This window comes from Plectropomus leopardus, chromosome 11, assembly GCF_008729295.1.
Source record: "Plectropomus leopardus isolate mb chromosome 11, YSFRI_Pleo_2.0, whole genome shotgun sequence".
Lineage (NCBI taxonomy): Eukaryota > Metazoa > Chordata > Actinopteri > Perciformes > Serranidae > Plectropomus > Plectropomus leopardus.
The window spans coordinates 21654921-21677952 of record NC_056473.1 but is presented as its reverse complement, the minus strand read 5'-3'; the positions used below and the strand labels follow the sequence as shown (position 1 = coordinate 21677952).

Here is a 23032-nt window from a genome sequence, read left to right as displayed (position 1 = left end):
CCTCTGTTTTGGCTGAAATTTTCTGACAAACTTTCATAAGGCCTCAACAAATCTGAAGTGGCAAGCTGTGCTGCAAACCACTGAGAACTTCATGTTTACTCTTCTGATATAATCAGACATAATCACAGAATCAAGATGCTCATCGGAAGTGATGAGCAGTTTTGTTTTTTAGTTTCATGCAACTCTGCAGCTCATTCCAGAAAACAGTGCTGCAGTGTCTTAGGCAGAATAATAACAAATTCAGTCCCATAAGCACAAATTATCTCCTGATGTGCATGACAATATTTCAGAAGACAAAAAATCATCAAGGCAAACAATTGGGAAAGGGTCGTCGAGTCTGTTTCTGTTGTCATGACAAGGCTGAAAAAATATTATCTGTGTATCCAGTGTAAACATTTATCATCAGAATAAACAGTAAGCCAATTCTCCTCACTGTATGTTTTCTCAGCAGCGAGGTGGGCAGGGTGGGGTGCAGCTCTCTGCCAGTCCTCTGTCCATGTTGTATTGATGAGGTCAAGCAAGGACTCATTCTGTTGTGTTGACACTGCAAACACACTCTGAGACAACAGAGCGACCGATGGATAATAGCAGAGCTTAGTCCAGTGGTAATGTTATCAGCTCTAGAGAGGAATTCTTTAAATAACTATAGGATTTGCAAACAGACACACAGCTCAGGCTGAGAAAAAAATGAATAATTGAGAAAAGCAGAAGAGTCGGCAACGATTGCACCATCAGCCTGTCACAGCGTATCTAAAAGACAGCAAGATAGGAGACAGAAAAAGAATAAAAGATGGACAGGTTAGTGAGAAACACAGATAAGAATTTGATTTTGTAAAATATATTTCATGGAATAAAATAACGCTTGCCAGGCCAGTGCAGTAAGATTTGCATCCGGTGCAGGGACGGTCTTCTGGGCTGGCATTTAGACTCACTTTTAGAGGTTTGCCACTGATTTACCTCTTTGTATTTTCTCATTTTTTCTTCTGCCAAAATGCCAAATTAGCATATATGAAATTACAGTCCTGCAAATACTGCAATCATTAGGACTCTAGGCGTGTCATTGTCACTCAGTCACACCGAAAAAATCTTGCCTCAAATATGTTCCATACAGGTCTGTTTGTGTAACTCAGCACGTATTGAATGCCACTGAATCTATTCTTAGAGGCGCGGTGGGAGGAGTATACAAAATACATATAGGCTTTCTCCATAAATATGTAAATCTATACAGCTGAAAGATATCACCACCACAAAGCGATACAAGGTCAAATGGTTGTGACCTCTCTGTGCAGGCTGATGCTTCCATCGGCCTTAAACCACACAACCACAGACAGCATCATGCGCTGAACCTCCCTCTCTTCCTGTAGAAGAATAGTTCAACATTTTGAGGTCTTTTTTTCTCTCATCTCTGTATGCTAAGTATAAGCATGGAGATTGTTAGTTTAGCTTAGTATAAAGACTGGTGACAGGAGGGAACAGCTAGCCTAGTCTGTTCAAAACTGACAAAGTTGTGCTTCATTTTTAATGCACAGACATGAGAGTGGTATCAGTCTTCTCAGGTCACGTCGTGGCAAAAAAGCAGATAAATGCATTTCACAGCATTTTCTATTACAGGTCTAATCTGTATATTTCAATCATAGACTGTGTAAATAATGGAATTAGTTACCCTGATGTCACCCATTGGTTTATTTTGAAGCCTCAAATTCTGCATTTTGGACATCGCCATTTTGTTTTTTTGAAGCAGAAGTGACCATATTTGGACAGGAGGTTGGAGCTGTGGAGGAGTGAGGGGTGGATCTGACTGCAAGCCAAGGACACTATCAGCAGACAGTCACTCATAATGGCCCTACCCTTAAATATATGTAACTTTGGGCCTTTATTAAATGTAAATAGGTGAGTTATATATAAAAAAGAATCTTAAAATAGCTTAGAGACCAAAACCATTTCTAGTACCAGTCTGTAAAACATTAATTTCTGTTGTGAAGTTGGGAAATTTAATATGGGGGTCTGTGGCAATCTACTCTGTTTTAGAACCAGCCTCAAGTGGCCATTTGATCAAATATGGTTTTTGGCACTTTCACACTGGCTTCATTTTGTCATCCTTGGAGGTTGCCACTTGATATCAATCAGGAGAGACTTATTCTGACTGAAAGAATATTTATCTACAACAGATAAAGTATGAGAAATGTGAGTAGCCTCTGGCGAATAGACACCACAATTATGGTGGTAAAGCTATTATAGAATAGGGAACCCTTGAAACGAGTCTAGATTCTGCTGGTGCTGATTAGATGAAGAGGGCTTGACTTGGACTTTAGATAAGAGGACTGGAGATCAACGATGCTGCTTAAAATGACAACAGTAGCAGAATAAACAGAACAGCAGAACAAAATGTAAAATATGTAATAAATACCAATAAAAACAGTAAACTACGAAACCAAACCTTAAATAAAAACAATCTTAAAACCGTGAATAAATAAATCATAAATACAGGCTCCAAAAGGAGAGAAAACTGGGAATGAATGCTGCATAAAGAAAGTCTTCCAAACTGAATTTATGCTGAGCTTCATCAGAAGGAAAAAAATCGACTTGATTTTTTTCTTCCATCAAACAGTAAGGAGGTCAGATTCAGTAATTCCTAAATGTTTCAGGGTTGTTAAATCTCAAATCCCCCCTGATTTTAAGATCCATAGCCTTTCGGAGGACGCTATAAAACTCTGTAAAAACGCCATAAAAACTTTTGCTGCAAGGTATTAAATTTGGAAACCATCCACTGTGAATCTGGCAGCCTAACCAACCAGCAAACTGTGGGACTTGTTTAGATGATGCCAACAATATTTCTCTGTATAGAAAACAAACTCAATCCAATCACCTATTTTGTGTGGTTTCATTTAGAGCTTCCCTCAACCGAGCAGAAACCCACTGAGCCAGATCACAAGTCCTGGTGTTATTCTGTAAAACTCTGAAAATTGCATTTCACATGTGTATGATTGGTTAAAGAGCTTTAACTTCACTGTTGGACACTTGCAGCTGGAGTTGAGACTTCTTTGTCATATTCATTATGGCCTTTTATCTTGTTCCCAATTTTTATTGCCTGTAAATATATTTGCCGGATTTTATTTTTAATTCATTTTTAGCCTTACATTTCACTGTGGGAACTTTATCATAAAATATTAGTTGTTAATGCTGATTTAAAATAAATAATATTTGGACACAGGGCACATAACACATTGTACTAATGCAAGGCTTTTGGAGCTTGTCAGAAATTGTGGTCTGTCACTCTCTTTTTGTCTCATCTAATGTTTTTCATCTTTTGCATTATTCTCAATATGATGGAATCAGGACTGTTTTCCTGTAATGTTTCAGCTGAGCGCCAACTGCTGCTAATGGCCGTCAGTACTCTCAGTAATGCCTTTCAGAGATCATTTTGTTGTGTGGCAGCAGTCAGAGCTCCTTACTTTGAATACCTTCGATGGTATCTAATGAAACAAAAACATTTTTTTTTAGGAAATGTAACATTTTAATGCTTTTGATCCTTCATGTTAAAATGTCTATGGCTCTGTGATATTGATAATGGGTTAAAATTAGTAAATATGTTACTTAACTGTGTGACGACCTTACATATATTGTGTAACGTTACTTTAAAACATTGAATTTTGGTTTCACATAGGACATAATTGTGGGTTTTGGTGATGGGTTTACACTAGAGTTAGTTGAGTATTTAATGGCCTGGGAATGAGAATGGGCTCCTAGCGTGCCTCTATGAAAAATGTTTAATGTTTAACAGCAGCAAATCTATATAAAAACAAACTTTCACACAACTCGTGCAGTATAATCCAAGTCTCATTTATCCTGTCATATGCTCAGTATTTCCCAACCACATGCATTTTCACTAAAAAAAAACAAAAAAAAACATTGCAGTCTGGCTTTAAAGAGAGCATAACACTCACTTCATTTGCAGTTTAGTTTCATAAAGTAAGGTTTTCTGTAAAAATGCTTGTACACTTCTACATGACTACATCTGTTTTATGAGAGTCTGTAAACTGATGTTTTGATGTTGTCAACGTGGTCCCCACTCAATCCATAATTCGTTTGCTTTTTTTTTCATAGAGGAATGCGAGAAAACAAAGTTTACAAATTCAAGGTAATATGCTATGACTTACGGATTCACAAATTTTCATTTCGTGGTTGAAGTATTCCTTTAAATCTAAACCAAGCTTACCCAAGTCTCACATGACAAGAGTAAAAATCTGATATCAGTGAAGGATAATACATCAGTGTCGAGAAAGGAGAATAAGGCGTACCCTTGTGGAGTGTAACAAGGATGTAGATCACATCTCCCATCCTCACTCAGCTGAGAAGATACCATATACCTCCTCTAATAAAGACTCCAGAGACTTTGTGAGCGGTGTTGTGAAAACTAACCTGTCCTGATTTCTTCACGGACGCCGTGTGCCTGTTCCTATCACAGATTATAATGTATGACTCCTCAGTCCTTATAACATCAATTCATTCTGAGAGTTTAAGTAGGTAATAATGAGAAAAGACCCTTTCAGTGATAGTTTAACTCAAAGCACCACATTTAACATCAACAGTGTTCCACATTCAAAGAGAGTTAAGTTGATTTTGTTAAGCTGTTGTTTCTTTCTTTTTATTTTTCTTTCTTGTCTGCAAGTCTTTCCTCATAAACCGCACCAGCTTCAGATGGATCAGCTCCATAAAGATAGCGCTTGTGCCCTCCTTGTTATCTGATATGCGTGGTAGTTGGTGGCTAAAAGCTCTGGCTGCTCTCAGATGGACAAAACTGACAGCGGGAAGAATAGCTTAGCATCTTGTTGAGTCAGGATGGCCACAGGCGACCATTAAATGTAATCACGGCTGCATAGCAGCAAATAATTGAAACACAGAAATGGTGATGATGGCAGCAGCTGCGTGGTGCAGCCAGCATCCATTCATCAATACCCAAAGGGAAGCTGGTTACTGCGTATTTATATACCCATGAAGGGCTTGAATGTAATTGCTCCGTTGGAAATGAGAGTTAATTTCTACATTTCCAAAGAGTATACTTTCTCTCTCACTATAAAACATTAAACAGCCTTCACAGTCTCTGAAGTAATGAGCAGTTTGGTTGTTATGTGGGTGCTGCAGTGTCGGTTATTGACCTCAAAGGTGCCAACTCTCATGAAATCCTTCGTAAATCAAAGCAGTACCATTATACACAGGAGACTGGCATGTTTGTGTGATTTTGCTCCTCTAAGGGGATTTTAAAGCTTTGGAAACACACACACACACACACACACACACACACACACACACACACAAACAAACACACGTTTAAAGGTAATCACTGAGACACCTGAGGAGCAGGATCTGCTGTGTGTCTCCTCAACCTCTCCTCCTCTTGTTAGCACAAAGAATTAATTACCCAGGAGGAGCTATTGATTAAGGGTTTAAATCTTATAATAGCCATTGACGTTCTAGCTTATTAAAGGTTAAAGGGATAGTTTGAATTTTTTTTGAAGTGGGGTTGTATGGGACACCTATCTAGAGCATGCGTATTCCATACAGTAGATGTCAGTGTGCACGCCCCCAGTTTGAAGAGGCAGGCTGGAGTCCAACACCAAAGCTAACCAATCTACTGCTGTGGACCGAGACAGCAGTAGATTGCATTTTAGCCACATTAAAAAAATCTAGCCAAAGGAATTTAAGCTTTTTCTGGGTATGTTCAATGGTTTCTTCAAAGTCACTAGACTCCATTGACAAAAACACTCATTTTAGCTGTCTGAACAGGGTAGCTGTTCTTCTACTGCTGCTTTGATCAGTTAGTTGTGTTATTGTCTAACTTTGGTGAATCCAAACTAATCCTTTACACGTCAAAGTCAAACAATAACACAAACTGGCTGGTCAAGCTGGTGGTAGACCAGTAGCTCCTGTGTTTAGCGATATGAAATCACTTTCACAAGATTGTGGCTTTGAAGAGAGTGATATAACAGCTTCATTTTCCTGTCGGAAACTGCTCTCTGACATGAAGGCAAAGCAGTAAAAATGCTTTTAATATAGTGTACACTTAAATTGTTGCACTTTTTTTTTTAGTTTGGAGTCTTTTTAGTTGGCTAAAATACATTTTGTTGCTGACCTATCCACCACAGTAGTTTGCTCTTCATCTTTTTTGCATTTCAGCCTGCTTCTCCAAAATGGGGCCATCCTGACTGACAGCTACTGCTTGTAATATACTGTCAATGGATAAGTGCCGCATACTACCACACTTCAACTAATCTGAACTTTACCTTTAAACTGCTGTATTTTTGTCCATCCGGTCTTTTTTTGGGTGAAAACAATAACCGTAACGGCTCTGTGCTGATGCATGATCACTGAAAACAACGAGTTAATCCTTTTTCAGCAGTTATTTCTGCGCACACCTGCTGAAGGAGCGGTGGTAATCTTGCTTTATGCATTAAGCTGCTGCTACTTCGCTTCTGTTGCACTCTCTCTGTATTTGAAATAATCTCCCTTCTCAGCCCTGCCAGCCTCCTCTGCTGGCATGGGGAAATGTCACAGGCCAGCATAAATAAGACATTAGAAGTGGCTGTTGCTGACCACCTCAGCTCCCCTTACCAAGCTTAGGAGGGCACTGTTACAAGCTTATCTGTATTCCCGTCGGTACAATCAAGGGAAAGACGCAGGAGGAGTAACAGATAGTGACAGAGAGCGTTAATTTAAAGTTTGCACTAAAGGTAATCATTGCTGTCATGTTATTTCCTGCCTATTGCATCAGTAGATGTTGTCCAGCACACATTTCTCTGCAGCTCCACTGTTCCCAAAGGACAGTTGAGAGATTGACTGTTTTATTGCATGAATGCTCTTCCGTCATTCAGGCATCCTTTTCACACTCGCCTCTCACATTGTCAAGGCTAAATGGAATCTTGGCAGGCGCCAAATAGCGCAATTTTGATGCTAAACAAACCCTTTTGTCCTCGGAAATGAGTGTTTGTTCCCGCTCTGTATTGTATAGAGACACATACAGTATAGTTTATTTAGACTCTGGGAAGCAAGTGACATCATGCTGTATTACTTTTTTGCCTTGAATAGTGTCAAATTGACCTGGACAATACAGTATTGAGTGGGTTTTTTTATTAGATCGACCCTGCTTCAGAATTTCATTACATTTTCTCAGTGCAGTGGGTCTAGACAGGAAGGAGAGGCGACAGAAATCTGACAGCAGTCATTGAAATGGGATTTGAGTTTGTGCTGTAATAATACATGGTGGACACACTCTGCCACTCAATAACTAAGGTGCTGAGGTCATAATGTTGTCTTGAAGTGGACAGGGGTCTTGACTATCCATCTGGCTTTGAGAGAAACTTCACATTCAACTCTTATTTTTTGCTGCTCTAAAAGGCAGTCTGTTTTGTCCCTTAAGTATAAAAAAGGGGCTGAACATGCTTTTCCAAGAACTGTTTACTTTCTTTTAAACCTGCCTAGAGAATATTCAAATTTTTATTAGCAGAGTCCTCTCAAGCTTTGATTTTTCAAGCCCAACTGGATGACCTTAAAGTACTGACAAATTATGCAGAGGAAATAGCTTGGAGTAGCTAATGTTTATCCATAAATATTCATTCTCCACACAGTGCAATCCTGAGCGCACTTATTCTCCAGCTCTCCCCCAGTGAGCTGCACAGAAAGGACTGGGATGAACCCTGTCTTTTTTCTGACTGGGGTGCGAGGAAACTCTCGATTTCCCCTGACAGAGTGAGCTCTAAGGCGGCTGCAGGGAATGAAGATGATTCCCCGACGTCTTTTTAAAGGCCGCGTGCTTAAAATATTTCTTTCTTTTCACCCTTGTGCACATGACATCCTTTCTCATTACTCGTGGTCCATTTGTGTTTCCCTTTATGATGTGTGCTTTTGTGTGTGTGTGTGTGTGTGTGTGTGTGTGTGTGTGTGTGTGTAGGTGACCTGGTGTCTCGGGCCATGCACCACCTACAGCCGCTGTATATGAAGAACCACAACAATGGGACACCGATCCATCAGAAGAGCAGTGTGATCCACTGGGCGCCCGAGGCGATCTACACGCTGTGTTACTTCATGCACTGCCCGCAGATGGAGTGGGAGAACCCCAATGTTGAGCCCTCGAAGGTTACCTTACAAACAGAGAGGTGAGAAGCACACACGTAGATGAAATATGAAGAGCCTGAAATCCTTTACCCTTCACTTAGCAGATGTATTAATCCACAGCTGAATATATCACAACAAAGGTATTACTTACTATTGTTTGGGCAATGTTTTCTAAAATCTACAGTGCCCAGCTGTTTTAGGAAATTATACAGTTTACAATGAAACTATATATATTTGTTGCCCCTTTTTAAATATTCATGACTTCTTTCAAGGCTGAGAGCCGGTTAAAGAGGTGGAAAGTGTTTAGAGTCTAGTACATTGTTAGTTTGGGTAATTTCTTGTTAACAAAAAGAAAAAATATAGAATAACACCAGCCTTCACATCCTTGGTTTGACCCCTCAGATGTGGCGAATGAAGGGCTGAAACCAATGAATAGACAGCACAAATTCTCTCATTTTAACAAACAGAATTTTTCACAATAATCGGAAAGTGCTGTAATCATACACACTGTCTAAACACAGGTGCCTTTAAGCAGCTATTTTTCTTTTACATATTAATCGCATGACTACCTCTCTCTATATATAAAAAGGCGTATTAGCAATGATGAATCCACAGAGAATTATTACCTGTGTATGCAGTTCTCCTCAGCTCCGTGGAGCTTTTTAGCAGCTTTCAGCTCATTGTTTTGTTTGTCTAGCCCTTTACTGTTTTCAATTATTCTTGCTGCTCTCATAAGTATTGTTTTTAGACTAAAAAGCTTAAAAACACCCTATTGTACTCTACCTGCTCAGCACTAAACAGACAAAGTTAGCAACTAATTGGGGCACATAGGCTAATGGAGCATTTTAACAACTAAAGAGGCAGATATTTTAGATATCTCAGGAGTTGGCAAAGACCAAAAACAAAGCTAAAAAGAGAATTGATATTACACTTGCATTCATCAGATGCTGTTGTTACTCTGTATCCACTGCTCTATCAACTGAAAAGGTGATTTATATGTGAAATTTGTGTTTACAGCTTGACCACAAGTGGTAAAAAAAATAATATAGGGTCAACATTCAATTTTATTTCAAGATATTTGTGGACTTTAACACATTATTATTTAAAACTGGTGCTTTTATGTGACTCACAGCACTTATTACCCAGCTAACCATCAGGATCTTAGAAGGTGGACATCGGCAGGTTTGTTGTGCAGCTTGCAGCCTGTAACTTACAAACATATAGAGCTCACATTTTGACAGTAGAACAAGACGCAAGCCGGAGAAGAAATAATATATCAAATTAAGAGGTGAGATAGCATAATGCACAGCACAGTTGTAGAAACATATATTTTTATCTGTTGTGTTTAGTAGAGAAAGAAAGTTGTCATTTGCAGTATTTAAATGTCTACTTGCGCCCCCCATCATATTGAGCCATTAAAAGTGTTTTTATACAGGGAGGTCCAGGCAAAGCACTGGAATCATCTGGTATTGATTAATCCATCAGACCCCTTCACCTCATTCTGTACTGCAGGACAGTTCCATTATTGCACCTTCAATATCGACTGGGACAGTAATAAAGAACACACAGTGAGAAAAAGGGGAGACTCTCCTTAGCTATCCACAATTTACGTTCCTGCATTACAAACGCTAGAAAGTGTTCTTTCTGTAGCAAAGTGCAAAGATCACTCTGCTGTAACTGTGCACCTCTGCAGACTTTTATTATATTTCTGGTTTTCTTTGCTTACCCCTGAAATGGCACACCAGATGTTGCTGGAAGGAAAGCGCTGTTTCATATCAGTGAATTGTCAACTTATTGGCTAGCTGAGAGAGCCCTCTGGGTGACCTGAGTGGCGGCAGGAAGGGGCTGTTGAAGGCGTGCTCAGTCAGTATTGATACTTACTGCCACGACCACAACGGGACATAATCAGGCAGCAGCTGTGGGACTGTGTTGGTGACTTATAAATGAATGACATAAGGCTTAGCCAATGTTTCCATGGTGTTATTTCCCCTGATCCTACATCCTGTAGATTTTGGATACTTCATAGTTTTCCTACAAAGTGCAGAACAGTCCTCACAATCTTATGAAACACTTTCTCTACTTTTATTCTCATCATATTCCAATGTAGTCCTTACTCCTCGAGCTGTTCAGTATTTCCTGCACGTTGGTGGAAACCCCTGTCAGCATGTAACAGAGGTGGGGAACAGCACTGACAGTTGAGCCTGAGCAGTCCTTCTCTGGGGCTCCAGACTTATCGCCTGCAGTGGAGCAAGTTATCAGCTAATGTGTGTCCCAGGTGTCCAGCTCCCGTCTGCTTAAACTCTAATCACCATTTGTAACAGAAATCACGTCAGTGTATATTTGTTTTAGTCATATTCAAGAACATTGCCAGAACCAATATTAGCAAAAACACTGACATTGGAAACAGCAAGACCTTGAACTACTTGTGAACTAGTGTTTCTCTTGAGCTTGTGAGGGAATGCTTCACCATGTATGTCCGTTGACTTTTGATTAGGTGTTCTGTGCTGCTTTAATGAAGTCTGAGAAGCCAATAATGTCACGTGGGTTGCAGGTCAGGCCCCTTTGAAGCGGGGAACAAAAAAAGGTTTGCATTTCTTAGCAGATCAAACAATTATTAAAAGATCACTGCGTCAACTCTGAGCTGCATTGATGAGTGACTAATTAACAGTGAGTGACAGATGTGGGCCGAGTAAGTGTCAAGGACGTCCAGGCATTAAGACATCCTTTGTAAAGTGATGTGTTGGACAGTAAATCCCGGAGGACGAGACCATGTTTCATGAAGTACACACAGCATAGATATGTAACAGCTCATACAAAACACATGAGCAGCTTATTTCTGCGCAACATTTTAAAAGAGAAGAAGACAAACAGATTGTAAAGGCTTTGGATTTCTGAAAAGAAAAAAATATATATTTAAAACAATAATAATAACGACAACAACATTAATAACAGTTTTAAAATATATTATTTGTATTATCTTTATTGTTATTATTGGTGTTATTATTGTTATTATTGGTGTTATTATTATTATTATTATTATTATTACTACTACTACTATTATTATTACTAACAATAACAAGATCTGATGGGAGATCAACACAAATAAACAATTTAGCAGACAAGAAATTGTATTACACAGTAAAATAAAAAAATCAGTATGTGTGATAGAATATGTGGCTACACTGAACGCCACCATTTAGCTCATGCTCAATTTTTTTGAATGTCAAAAAAAAATTTAATTAATGTAATAATAATAATAATAATCAACTATAATCTTCCTATAGGCAACATAGGTGCCAACCCCCGATGGTACCTATGTTGCCTATAGGAAGATCCACCACTGTCTGTGTCATATGGTTAAAAAGATGCAGAAACTGTCAGATTTGACATGTGCTATTTAAACTCTCTTTAATTGTAATCATTGATATCAGCCTTCATAATGTGTCATGCCAGCAGTCACTCATCTGATCATAATAACATGGTGCTTTCTGTAGTCATGAAGTACAGAGTGTGGTTATGTTTTGCATAATACATTTATGACAGCTCATTGTTTTCCTTAAGTGATACAAGTGTGTATTTATATCCATAACATGCTGTCAGTACAGTAACGAAGGTCATAATGTAACATAATGCATATGCAACTTCATGCATACGGATTCCATGCAGCTGCAGTAAACACTGATGCAGGATGAGTGGAGAGGAGAGGTAGACAGGAAGAGAAATTATTCTAAGAACGAGGGGTCGGTGGGTCCTGCAGTGCCAGAGTCCTCACTTAAGAGATTTTCCCTCAGTGAGACTGTGGTTGTTTTCTCTGTACCACTGCATCTCTATTTTTTCTCTCTCAAGTTGTTCACTGTTAGCTCAGGATCAACTGTGTGATGGTCATTTCCTGCCTCTGTCGAAGCTCTGTAGCGCAGTAGGTTTGCAAAAATACCAGTAAACCCTTAGTTTACTTTGAAAGAACTGCCATAATGTTGCCATGCTATTATTACGCTCTCCATCTGTCATGTTTACAGAGAGCACCATGATGTTCATCATTATAACGTCATGCAAAACAGCTTAGAACCAAAGCAATTAGAGTCACTGTAAAGTGTTATGATGATACATGTAATGCCTTATGATCTCTCATACAACATCACATTGAATTTAAGGGCATATAGAAATTATTTTGATGCATTATTCATATGTTGCAGTGCATCATGTGAATTTTTATAGCACATTATAGATGTGGGCACTTTCAGTTAAACCAGCTGAGCCTTAACAGCATTAACACATTGTTGTATAATACTCTATCAAGCTTTAAGTCTCTAGAATACACTGACCAGCTGTTCAAGATGTAGACTTGTTGATAAAAATCTTCAGAGTTGACACAGACTGCACAAAAATCAGCATTTTTGATCTGTGGCTCATAATCTATGATCTCGCTCAGTTAAGATTTTCTCACATCAAAGTGTCTCTCTGTGACCTGCTAGTTTTAGGTCTTTGATTTCATCTTCTAGACAGAGTTCATCCTGTACTCAAACACCTGCTATGACTTGCAAGATCTCCAAAATAACATATGCAAATTCTTTATTAGGTGGATTTTCCTTGCAAGTGTCTGGGCCTGCTTTAAGTGCTGAGTGTGATTCAAGTTCAGTGTGAGTCTCTGGTGGCCAGAACATGTGCCTCTATCTCCCCCCACAGACCATTCATGGTGCTGCCGCCTCTGATGGAGTGGGTGCGCGTGGCTGCAGTTCACACAGAGCACAGACGCAGCTACTCTGTGGACAGCGATGATGTTCGGCAGGCTGCCCGGTTGCTGCTGCCCGGAGTGGACTGCGAGCCCCGTCAGCTCCGGTACGGCTGTGAGCTGTGTCTTCATCCGCACATAAAACACCCCAGCAGGCACATATCCAAACTGGCACACAAAACTCACACATTAGTGATACGAGCATCCTCCCTGTGGTGTTAAAATATAAAGCTTTTCAGGTGTTCGGGAAAATATGGTGCACTGCAAACAGTCAAAACGGTAAGCTTGCAATGTGAATTACTTTATGTGCTCTGCCCTTCAGAACGGATGACTGCTTCTGTGCCTCGAGGAAACTGGACGCTGCCTCTACTGAAGCAAAGTTCCTGCAGGACCTGGGTTTCCGTATGCTCAGTTGTGGACGCACAGACCTGGTGAAGCAGGCTGTGAACCTGCTGGGACCCGATGGTATCAACAGCATGAGTGAGCAGGTTAGAGACACAGTCAACATATTAAATAATGCATATGCAGGCACATTTACACTGACACAGCCTGTGGAAAATCATTTTAGTTTGCATGGTAAACTGTGGCTTCTTCACCTTTGAGTACCATGCAGACTTATGAGCAGAAAGGCAATCATGAATATTAAACCCTATTCTGACATATTTTTCCTGCAGCCTCTCCTGCCAAGGTGTTCTGCCTTATATCACGACTACCACCTCCCGTACAGTAACCATCAGGGAAAAACTGCAAGCGTAACTCGTGATTTTCCATGGGAAAATCAACATTTAGTTTGGGGCTGACCTAAGCAGAAACTTTAAAAATACAGAGTTCAGTACTGTATTTTTTCTGTCAGACAAGCTCTGCTGGCGTCTCTGGTGGCTCAGAGGGGATATCAATTCATATGATATTCTCTAAAAAGATCAATAGCAGAATATTACTCTCATCAGACTTAAGGGGCCAGGAGACGGACTGTCAAGAATATAAGTTAGAGCAAAAGTTAAGCCTTGCTTTGTACTACTCTGTAAAAAACAAACAAACAAACACAAATAGTGTGTCAAAATAATGTCAAATGTGTGACATGCCACAATTTGGGATTTGATGATGCATTTGGTGTTTTGATAAAATAAAGGAATATATCATTAACTTTTGAAACTATGTTACTGCTCTTTTTCTCTGTATCTGTGCTTGTGTAGGGGATGACCCCACTGATGTATGCTTGTGTCCGTGGAGACGAGGCCATGGTACAGATGCTGCTGGACGCAGGAGCCGATATTAACAGCGAGGTCAGTGCTGATTAAGTTTTTTTTACTGCTATTCTGGTTTTGACATTGGGTAGATCAAAGTCAAATGAAGGAAGGGTTATTGTTATGTAAAAAAACACAGAGTACACATTGCCCTTGTCAGATAAATAGAGATATTGTCAACTTTTTAAATATGGAAACTACTCTATGTGTGTTTGGTGAAAAGCAATCACACTCATCTCCCCTTCTTTGTCCTTTCCCATGTGTCATAGTGCTAAATGTGTAAGAGCTAAAGATCATGAGGCACTGACTGCTTTCCCACCTTGGAGGATGTGTAGCCTACAAACAGATTCAAAATCATATGTGCAATGAAATTCACTCGCATTTGAGTATTTAGAGCGTAAAACATGACACAGAGGTTTGTTGCTGACTCATTTTTCTCCATCAGGGAAACAAAAGAAAGTGATAAAGATTGGCAGACTTAAAGCTAACTGAAGTCCTCACAGAGTCTGCAGAGAGTTGAAGTGGCCTCTCTTGACTGCGTAGACCTCAGAGAGGTGGTTCAGTCAAGGCCTCATGATTCTGGTCTTTGTTAGTCACCTCAGCAATAACATGTCCCATCAGCCATTGTGTCAGAGTTGATTTGCACTCCACAGCATCCATGACCCCTGGCCAAAGCACAAAGCACACTGTCAACTGAAATATAAAGAAACACTTTCAGATTAGTTTATGCATTTTGGCTTGAACCTGCTTTGAACAGTTAAAAGACAAATGTTGTTTGGCTCTGATGTGTGAAAACATGTTTCTTTCACCAGCTGGGCAGCATTGAAATGATTTATTTTTGCTGAATTCTCTCAAAGGTAGAATCATTGGTAACACTTTGTAATGTCTCCCAACAATAAAAGTATGAGTTTGTTGTACAGTATAAATCAGGTTTTAATAAAGTACTTACCAGTTACTACTGGTAAGAACAAGACTGTGGGAACAAAGTATGGTGTTTAAGTAAGTACAGGGTGCCTATGAGGTACTAACCAAAATTGAAGTTTGGAGAAGATGGTGTAAACAACCCTGATATTCTTCAGAAACTTACAAAAGTAATTATGGTATATTGGATTTCACAGTAATTGTATGCTACCAAAATGGCAGCAGTAACATAAAGTCACCAAAGAGGATTTTAGGTTATCCTTAAAAGCTTGATGGAGGTGTTATTGAAGAACAGATGCACAAATCAGCCACAACATAAAAACCACTGACAGCTGAAGCAAATAACATAGAAATGCAATGTTCTTCAGGGAAACCTTGAATCCTGACATTCACGTAGATGCCACCTGACATGCTCCACCCACACATACACTATTAGAGACCAATGGCAGTGCCCCCCCTCACTCCGTGCCAAGCCACACTGCAAAAATGCTCAGAAATGCCCTTGACCTGGCCTCTGAATTCTGCAGATCCCAATCTGGCAGACACCACAGGACACGCCACACAGGTCCTGTCTCCTTGCCACCATAGGTCAAAGCCAAGTCCGATCTAAGGAGGCCCCATCGTGGTTTAGCACCTCTGGAGTAGCAGCATGTCCCACGAATCCTCAAGCAGATCTTGGGATCTGGTGAATCTAGAAGGCAGGTGGATGCCTTGAGCTCTTTGTCAGGTTCCTTTTGTTAGAATGCCAGGACCAAAACGTTCCCAGCAGAACGTGTCATTGTAACATGATGATCAATGTTATTCACTCCACCTGTCAGTGGTTTTAATGTTGAGGCTGATGGGCGCAGTATTATGTTTCCAGAATGCAGACAGGGGTACTCACCATTGCTGGGGTACAGCAGTGAAGTTTTAGGGGTTGCAAATCTTGAAATAATGGACCATTTTTATGGCACAGCAACTTACTTTTCAGGGACTTAACAAGTTAAACATTAGCCTACGGCATAAATGATGCCATTTTTTATTCTTTAGATTAACTGGCCGGTTGGTGCTGTTCCTTATAGTAATGGATGAAGTACAATAAAAACAAACTATTTTGCCCTTTTTTCATAGCAGTTATGAGATAAGGTTGCCCCAACAGATTATCTGAAAAACAGCTCTAGATATATAGTTGTAGAGGAAAAGCAGCTTTTATTTCCAATATCAATAGTGGCAAAAACCCCTAAAGACCACAAAATTCCTATTGTCGTTTCATTCCTTAACAAATGTCATTGCTGAGTTCGGCAGAAAAAAAAAAAAAACAATTTCCCCAAACTTCACTTTTGTTCCCCAGTTCTTTATCACTCCATTTGTGTAACAGCCTCAGACCCCTTCCTTCCCAAACAGCCCGAGGAAAATGTGTGCCTTTGTGCTTTGTCCATGTGACTCATGTATGTCATGCTTTCATTTGGCTCATAGTTATTCATTGCAACCTGACCAGAGAGATGAGCCTTACAGGTCGGGTCAGATCCCTGTCAGAGGAACCCACTGGAAAGATCAGAGTGGTACCATTAGGACAAGGCCTAACTAGACAGATCAATCCATCGTGTTCATTAGAAGGCGAAACAAAGAGACAGGATGTTCTCTGTAGCCCCAGGGTTTCCTAGTTAATTACTCTAGTTTCTCCTGTAGAGCTTCCTGCCCCCCTCCATCCCTCTCTCCTCCCTGAAGCTGCTTGTCTTGTGCTCCGTAGGCCATGTAGTAGTTTTAATGGCTTCGTATCTCTCTCCCTCACCTTTCTCCCTCCCACCTACCTGTATCCATTCCCCAGGTGCCAAACTCAGTGCACAAGCACCCCTCAGTCTTTCCCGAAACGCGGCAGGCGACGCCCCTCACTTTCGCTGTGTTGCACGGACATGTGCCTGTGGTGCAGGTAGTGACGTCCTCTCTCACCTGTGATTCTCTCACCATGACCTCTCGTTGTGCTTCAGCTCATGGTTGGTCATCATTGTCATTTTTGTCATCAGAGCTTCTTGGTGGTGATGATGATAATGGTTTTTCCGCTACGAGTTTTCTCCTGTCTCTCTCTGCATCTGTGTGATATACAAATGGTGTTTTTGTCTTTAAAGAGGGCATTTATCCAATCAGTCTTTAGGTCTGAACCATTGTGTTGAACATAGCCTCCTGTCAATTTCCATTTTTGAGCAAATGGATCAGACTGCATTTGGAGAGAGGAAAAGTGGAAACACAGCACTCTAATTGTTATCGAACTCATTAAACTAATTCAGTTTGTCCTCTAAATGATCCGTCCATTTGAATCATTAAATTCTAATGGAAGATGTTTAAGCCACGTGACACCACAATTTCATCTCTGAGGACATCACCAAAAAATAATGAAGTTAAAAAGATTAAATTCTGAGTAAAACCCTAAAGTGAATTGTTATTAAATATGTCATTATTTCACACTCAATTTTCCAAGATATCAAGTAATTTTTCATCATATTAGATGACATAAAGTACTGAGATTTAGGATTTTTTTTTTGATTATTCTCTTAGTTACAAAGATACTATTCCATAGATAGGTTTGGAGCAATGAAAAATGTATTTTAACCGGTGTATGAGCAGTGTTGCATGTACTTCAAAGAAGATTATTTAAAAAATTAAATAAGCTAATTACAATCTTAATATTAATGACAAACAAATGAATTAATAATAATAATAATTCATTAGTGCTTCACAAGACAATAAAAACAGATAAATGAAGCATGAGTAAAATCAATGAGGTAACTGTAAAATAATAAAATGCACATATACACATATAAAGACACCTAACTTGGGTCCTTATAAAAATCCCATTCTTAAAGAATGTTGCGTTGAAAAATGGATACAGATGTAAGTGATCGTATCTCAACAGGAAGTGCTTTCTAGAGTTTGGGAGCCCTGGTAGAAAAAAAAATGGTATAACAGATTTGTGAGACTATATTCTGTTTAGCTTTGGCTCACAGTTATTACTGCTGCATTTGCATTTAAAAGAATCAGCAAACTATAACAGAATAATGTGACATTTTGGGAAATAGGCTTTCCCTTTCCACTCTTAGATGTAACAGTGATATCAGTCTTCTCATCTAACTCTCTGCAAGACAGCAAAGCTCCCAAAGTGCTGAACTACAGCAGAAACATGGAAATTAAATTAGTGTTTTAAGAGCAAACGAACCAAATTTGTCAAAGTAAAAGTTGGATTTACAGTACAGCCAGTGTAAGATTAAGATATTAAAGGGAAACACCACTTGTATTAAGAATACCAATATGTTAATTCCATGGCTTCTGAGAATTTAATCAGTATTTGTGAATATGAGCCGCTCTCTCTCAAAGACAGAAACCAGAAAATGAAGTCTCAATCTTGATGACGACATAGGTGCAAAGTCTTGAGCTGCTTGATCAACAGTGAATTGGAGACCCACATAAAGTTTTTATTGGTATTTTTATACCTAAATGAGCTTTATTCTATTTCAGTATTCTCAGTCCTGAAACAGAAAATGTACCCATACTAAGAGCATTGCCCTGGGTGCTCACAGTGTCATCTATAACATCTTTAACCATTTGTTGTCTTTGTAACAACTCAAGACTTTATACTTGATGACATCACAAATTTGAGTGGTAGCACCTCGTTTTTGGATTTGGTAGAGGTGTTTATTGTTACTCATATTTTTGGACTGTCTTTGACAGGAACAACATGTAGGAATTTTGAAAATGGGCGTACTTCCTCTTTAACTATTTCCATACAGATTTGTTTTGCAAAAACAGTCACCAAATGAGACATTTCTACCAGACTGACTTCAGATCATTCTCATTAGCCAACTGACTCTTCCTCTTCTTCTTACCCTCCTCCCTCTGTCTACCTCTCTCTCTCTCTCTCTCTCTCTCTCTCCCTTCCTCCGTGTCCCCACCTGACCTCTGCAGTTGCTGCTAGATGCCAAAGCCAACGTGGAGGGGTCCCTGCAGGACGGGATGGAGAACTATACAGAGACCCCGCTGCAGCTGGCTGCTGCTGCAGGTAGAGAGACACAGCATGACTGTCATCCAATGCCTCCTGTCCAAATGTATTGTAGCAAACTGACAATGCCAGCTGGCCACCTATAACCAGCTGATAACAACACCTGACTGTCAATGTGCTCAAAGGCTGAGTTATGACTTCAGAGGCATATTTATCCTGGGGGCTGGAGAAATAAAGACAAATAGAGGCATGCATGCAGAATGACGATTAAATGTTTGCCTCACTCTCATTTTTCTGCTCTAATCGTGTTGTGTGTGTATGTTTAATCTCATGGCTCTACCAATCTTTTTTCATGCACAGGTAACTTTGAGTTAGTGAGTTTGCTGCTGGAGCGGGGGGCGGATCCCATGGTGGGAACCATGTACCGCAATGGCATCTCCACAGCGCCGCAGGGAGACATGAACTCCTACAGTCTGGCAGCAGCTCATGGACACAGGTGGGTAACACACACACATGCGCGCACACACACACACCCACACACACACATATTCATGTTCAGTCGTGTGTACACACTCCTGAGTGAATAAACAGAGCAAGCACTCTGTTCGTACTGTGTATTCAGCATATAATCTTGTTTATTTGCAGACATAATTTCAACAGAGCACATCCATGAAATTGACAATCTGTTGAACTGGTTTGAGTCATTAGATGTCAAATACTTTATGAATAAATGTTTCTTTGTGTTTTGCTGCTGTTCCTCTTCACAAATTTAAAAAAATAAAAACAGTACAGCCATCTTAAATGTATGAATATAAAGATTTAATGAAATGCAGTATGGTCTCACACTGTGTCATAACATGAGTGTGCTAAAACTATATTCTAATTGATAGTAGTAGTTTGTGTAAATTCTGTATTTTCTGCTTGCCTGTATGCAGATATACATTTTTGCATATTAATATGACCTCTGTGCACTGACTTAACGACTCTCTAAATTATACTAGCATTCAGCTGTTATCAATTGTGTACCTTTATTAAATAGTGTATGTAAATGCTGGATATTCCCTATAATGAGTGACAAATTGCATTGTTCTTTCCTTCAAAAAACTTCTTGCGAATTGTGCAGATTTTATTCTGAAATGCTGCTGACATGTTAAATAGAGCGTTATCTAATTTTTCTCTGAGTTTTTGTTGTGCAATTTCCACCACACCTGGTACTCTGTTTGCCAAGAACACATCAGACTGCTGTATTCTATGAGACATAAGCCAATAAATCAAAGAATGGGCATGACCCATCACAATGGCACTCAGTCATTAACTTTTCATCCATGACGCAAATATTTGTGTCAAGCCTTGACAAGACATATTTAGATTTCGTCCACAAATAATAGAATGTGTCTTATAGAAATATAGAAATTAAAAACATAATTTTAGCACACATGATTCATGCTCCCTCAGCTTGTCGGTGGGCTTCAATTTGAAGTTTTGTTGCACAAATTATATAATGTGGGCTTAGATTGTTAAATACATTTTCTCTAGTCACTTATACCTATTTAACACCAATTATAGTAAATTGTTGATTCTACAGACATTTCAGTCTCCATTAGCTTTTCAAGATAGATAAGTGTCTGTTTGCATAAAATGAGAAGTTTCTGCCCTCATGATTTGTTTGTTTGTTTATATGAACTAAGAATTTGTTTATCTAACCACACTTGTTAATTAAAACTGAGCCATATGCAGCAATAATAATCAAAGCTGCGAGACAGTTAATTTCAGATTGCCATGGCCTATCACAATGACCATAATTTAGTGCCAGTCCTATCGCTTTTATTATTATAATTGTGTATAATAATGCAAATGCACCTGTTTGCCACTCGTGCTGATATTGGCCTGGAGAAAAGCAATTAAATAGAGTCCTATAATCTGTGCTGACCAATCAAATTAAATTTCTCTTTTGTTTTTGTGCTTTTGTTCTTCCAGAAATGTGTTTCGTAAGCTGCTGTCCCACACAGAGAAAGGGAAAGGGGATGTGTTATCCCTGGAGGAGATTCTGGCAGAGGGTTCGGAGCTGGAGGGTAGAAGTTCGTCTCAGATTGACCTGATCCGAACTGGGAAGGCCAAACTTAAAGCCCTGAAAGAAGCCATGTACCACAGTGCAGAACATGGGCATGTAGACATCACCATAGATATACGGAGTCTCGGTTAGTGCCTGTAAACACTCTTTAAAACATGTGCATGCATTTTCAGCTAAATTAAGGATGGGAAAAAATGAACAAACAAATCTTTTTCAACAACTCTTTTTAGTTTGTAGCCTGTACTGGTTTAGAGAACTCTGCCAGCCAAGGCCAACGGTGCATTCATGTTCTCCTCAGATGATCGTTATTTCACATTTCATGTGTTTATGAGCTTTAAAGGTATAGTTTAAGTGGGGCTGGATGGATTAGTTATTCATGGTCACTGTATTACAGACAGTAGACGTCAGTCAACACACCCCCAGTTTTAAGAAGCAGGCAGGAGTCCAGCATGGAAGCTATGCAATCTACTGTTGTGGATTGGAGTCAGCAACAAAACAATTTTAGCCGCCTAAAAAACTTCAGTACCAGTTTAAGTAAATGCTATAATTAAAGTATTTTCACATTATCTTTACCTTGATATCAGACAGCCTGTTCCAATGGGAAAGGCACTAATGGTTCTGGTTCTCATCAGAAACACCAGACTCTATTAAGAAAAACAGTCATTTTTGCACACTGAACACAGAAGCTGCTTTGATCACAGAGTTTGTGTTATTGTGTGACTTTGGTAAATTCAAACTAACCCTTTTAAAAACTTAAGTCACATAACACCAACTAGCTAACTAATAGAGGCAGTGGTGATCGTAGACCAGCAACTCCTGTGTTCAGTGATGTTGAATCACTCAGTACATTTACATAATGTCAGAAAAGTTGGGTTATTCTGTGAGTCCGACTAAAACTGGACTTTAAAAATACATGAGAACATGTTAGTCCGACTAAATTATACATTTTTTAATGGCAGACTAACACACATAGATAATGCGGTTGGGGGCTCATTTACCCTTTCATGTATACGCCTTAACCGGACCTAAACTGGTCTTGGTGTTCTGCTCCATTGTGCCATCATCGAACTTTAACCCCTGAAGTCAAACAGCATACAGTATATTGGTTGAAGAAAGCTGTGAGAGAAAAACAAAAAGTAAAAAAAGGAGGGAAGAAAACAAAATAAGACAAAGGTAAAAAAAAATAAAGGGAAGAGTACATATAAAATGTACAGCGCTGACAAGTTATCCATGTTGTCACCGTTCGACATGCAGCCTGTTTGCCGCTTGTTAACTTGTTTAGTGTGTGATGTAATAGGTCTAACAGAAAGAAGCTCCAAGAGCAACTAGCTGTAAGGGGGTATATCACCACCCACCGTGGCAGAGCTGGACATACTTTAATCAATAAATTGATTCTTCCCCAGTGCTTTTATCCTGGAACAAGGACAGCAGTCCAGTTAAATGGCCTAACTGAGCTATAACCGTAGCTCGTCTTAACTGTGCATGTTATTGTACTGACTGTTTTTCTCAATGGAGTCTGGCTCTTAAGAAAGCGATGCAACTGCTTCTTTTTCCCATTGGAAGTCACTGTCTGACAGTAAGGTAAAGCAGTAGATATATTCTTAATATAGCATACATTTAAACTGATATTGATTTTTTTAAATGACTTAAATGCATGTTGTTGCTCCTCCCTGTCCACAGCAGTAAATAACTTAGTTTCCATGTTGGACTCCAGCCTGCTTCCCCAAACTGGGGTTGTGCTGACTGACATCTACTGTTGTTGATATACTGTCTATGGATAAGTAACCCATACAACCCCACTTCAAAAAAATCTGAACTATCCCTTTAAGTTGTGGTGTGGAAACATGGATGCTACAAAAAAGATGTGTTATATTGTACTGCTCAGAGCATTTAAGCAAAACCTTCATAATGAAGAGCAAAAGAAATAGATCCGCGCAGCCATGAAATATGATTTGGATCTTAGTTTTCAGATTTTTTCCAACACCACA

General features: G+C 39.5%; 1 protein-coding gene across 1 annotated transcript in view; it reads left to right on the top strand.

Moving 5' to 3' along the window:
• The window catches only part of btbd11b (BTB (POZ) domain containing 11b), an 88320-nt gene that overhangs the window by 58623 nt on the left and 6665 nt on the right, over positions 1 to 23032 (top strand). Inside the window, exons 3-10 of the mRNA XM_042495909.1 lie at positions 7946 to 8150; positions 12793 to 12945; positions 13161 to 13326; positions 14032 to 14121; positions 16811 to 16912; positions 18940 to 19033; positions 19334 to 19469; positions 20951 to 21171. Of these exons, the coding sequence (XP_042351843.1) occupies positions 7946 to 8150; positions 12793 to 12945; positions 13161 to 13326; positions 14032 to 14121; positions 16811 to 16912; positions 18940 to 19033; positions 19334 to 19469; positions 20951 to 21171 (1167 nt within the window). The remainder of the gene's footprint in view (positions 1 to 7945; positions 8151 to 12792; positions 12946 to 13160; positions 13327 to 14031; positions 14122 to 16810; positions 16913 to 18939; positions 19034 to 19333; positions 19470 to 20950; positions 21172 to 23032) is intronic.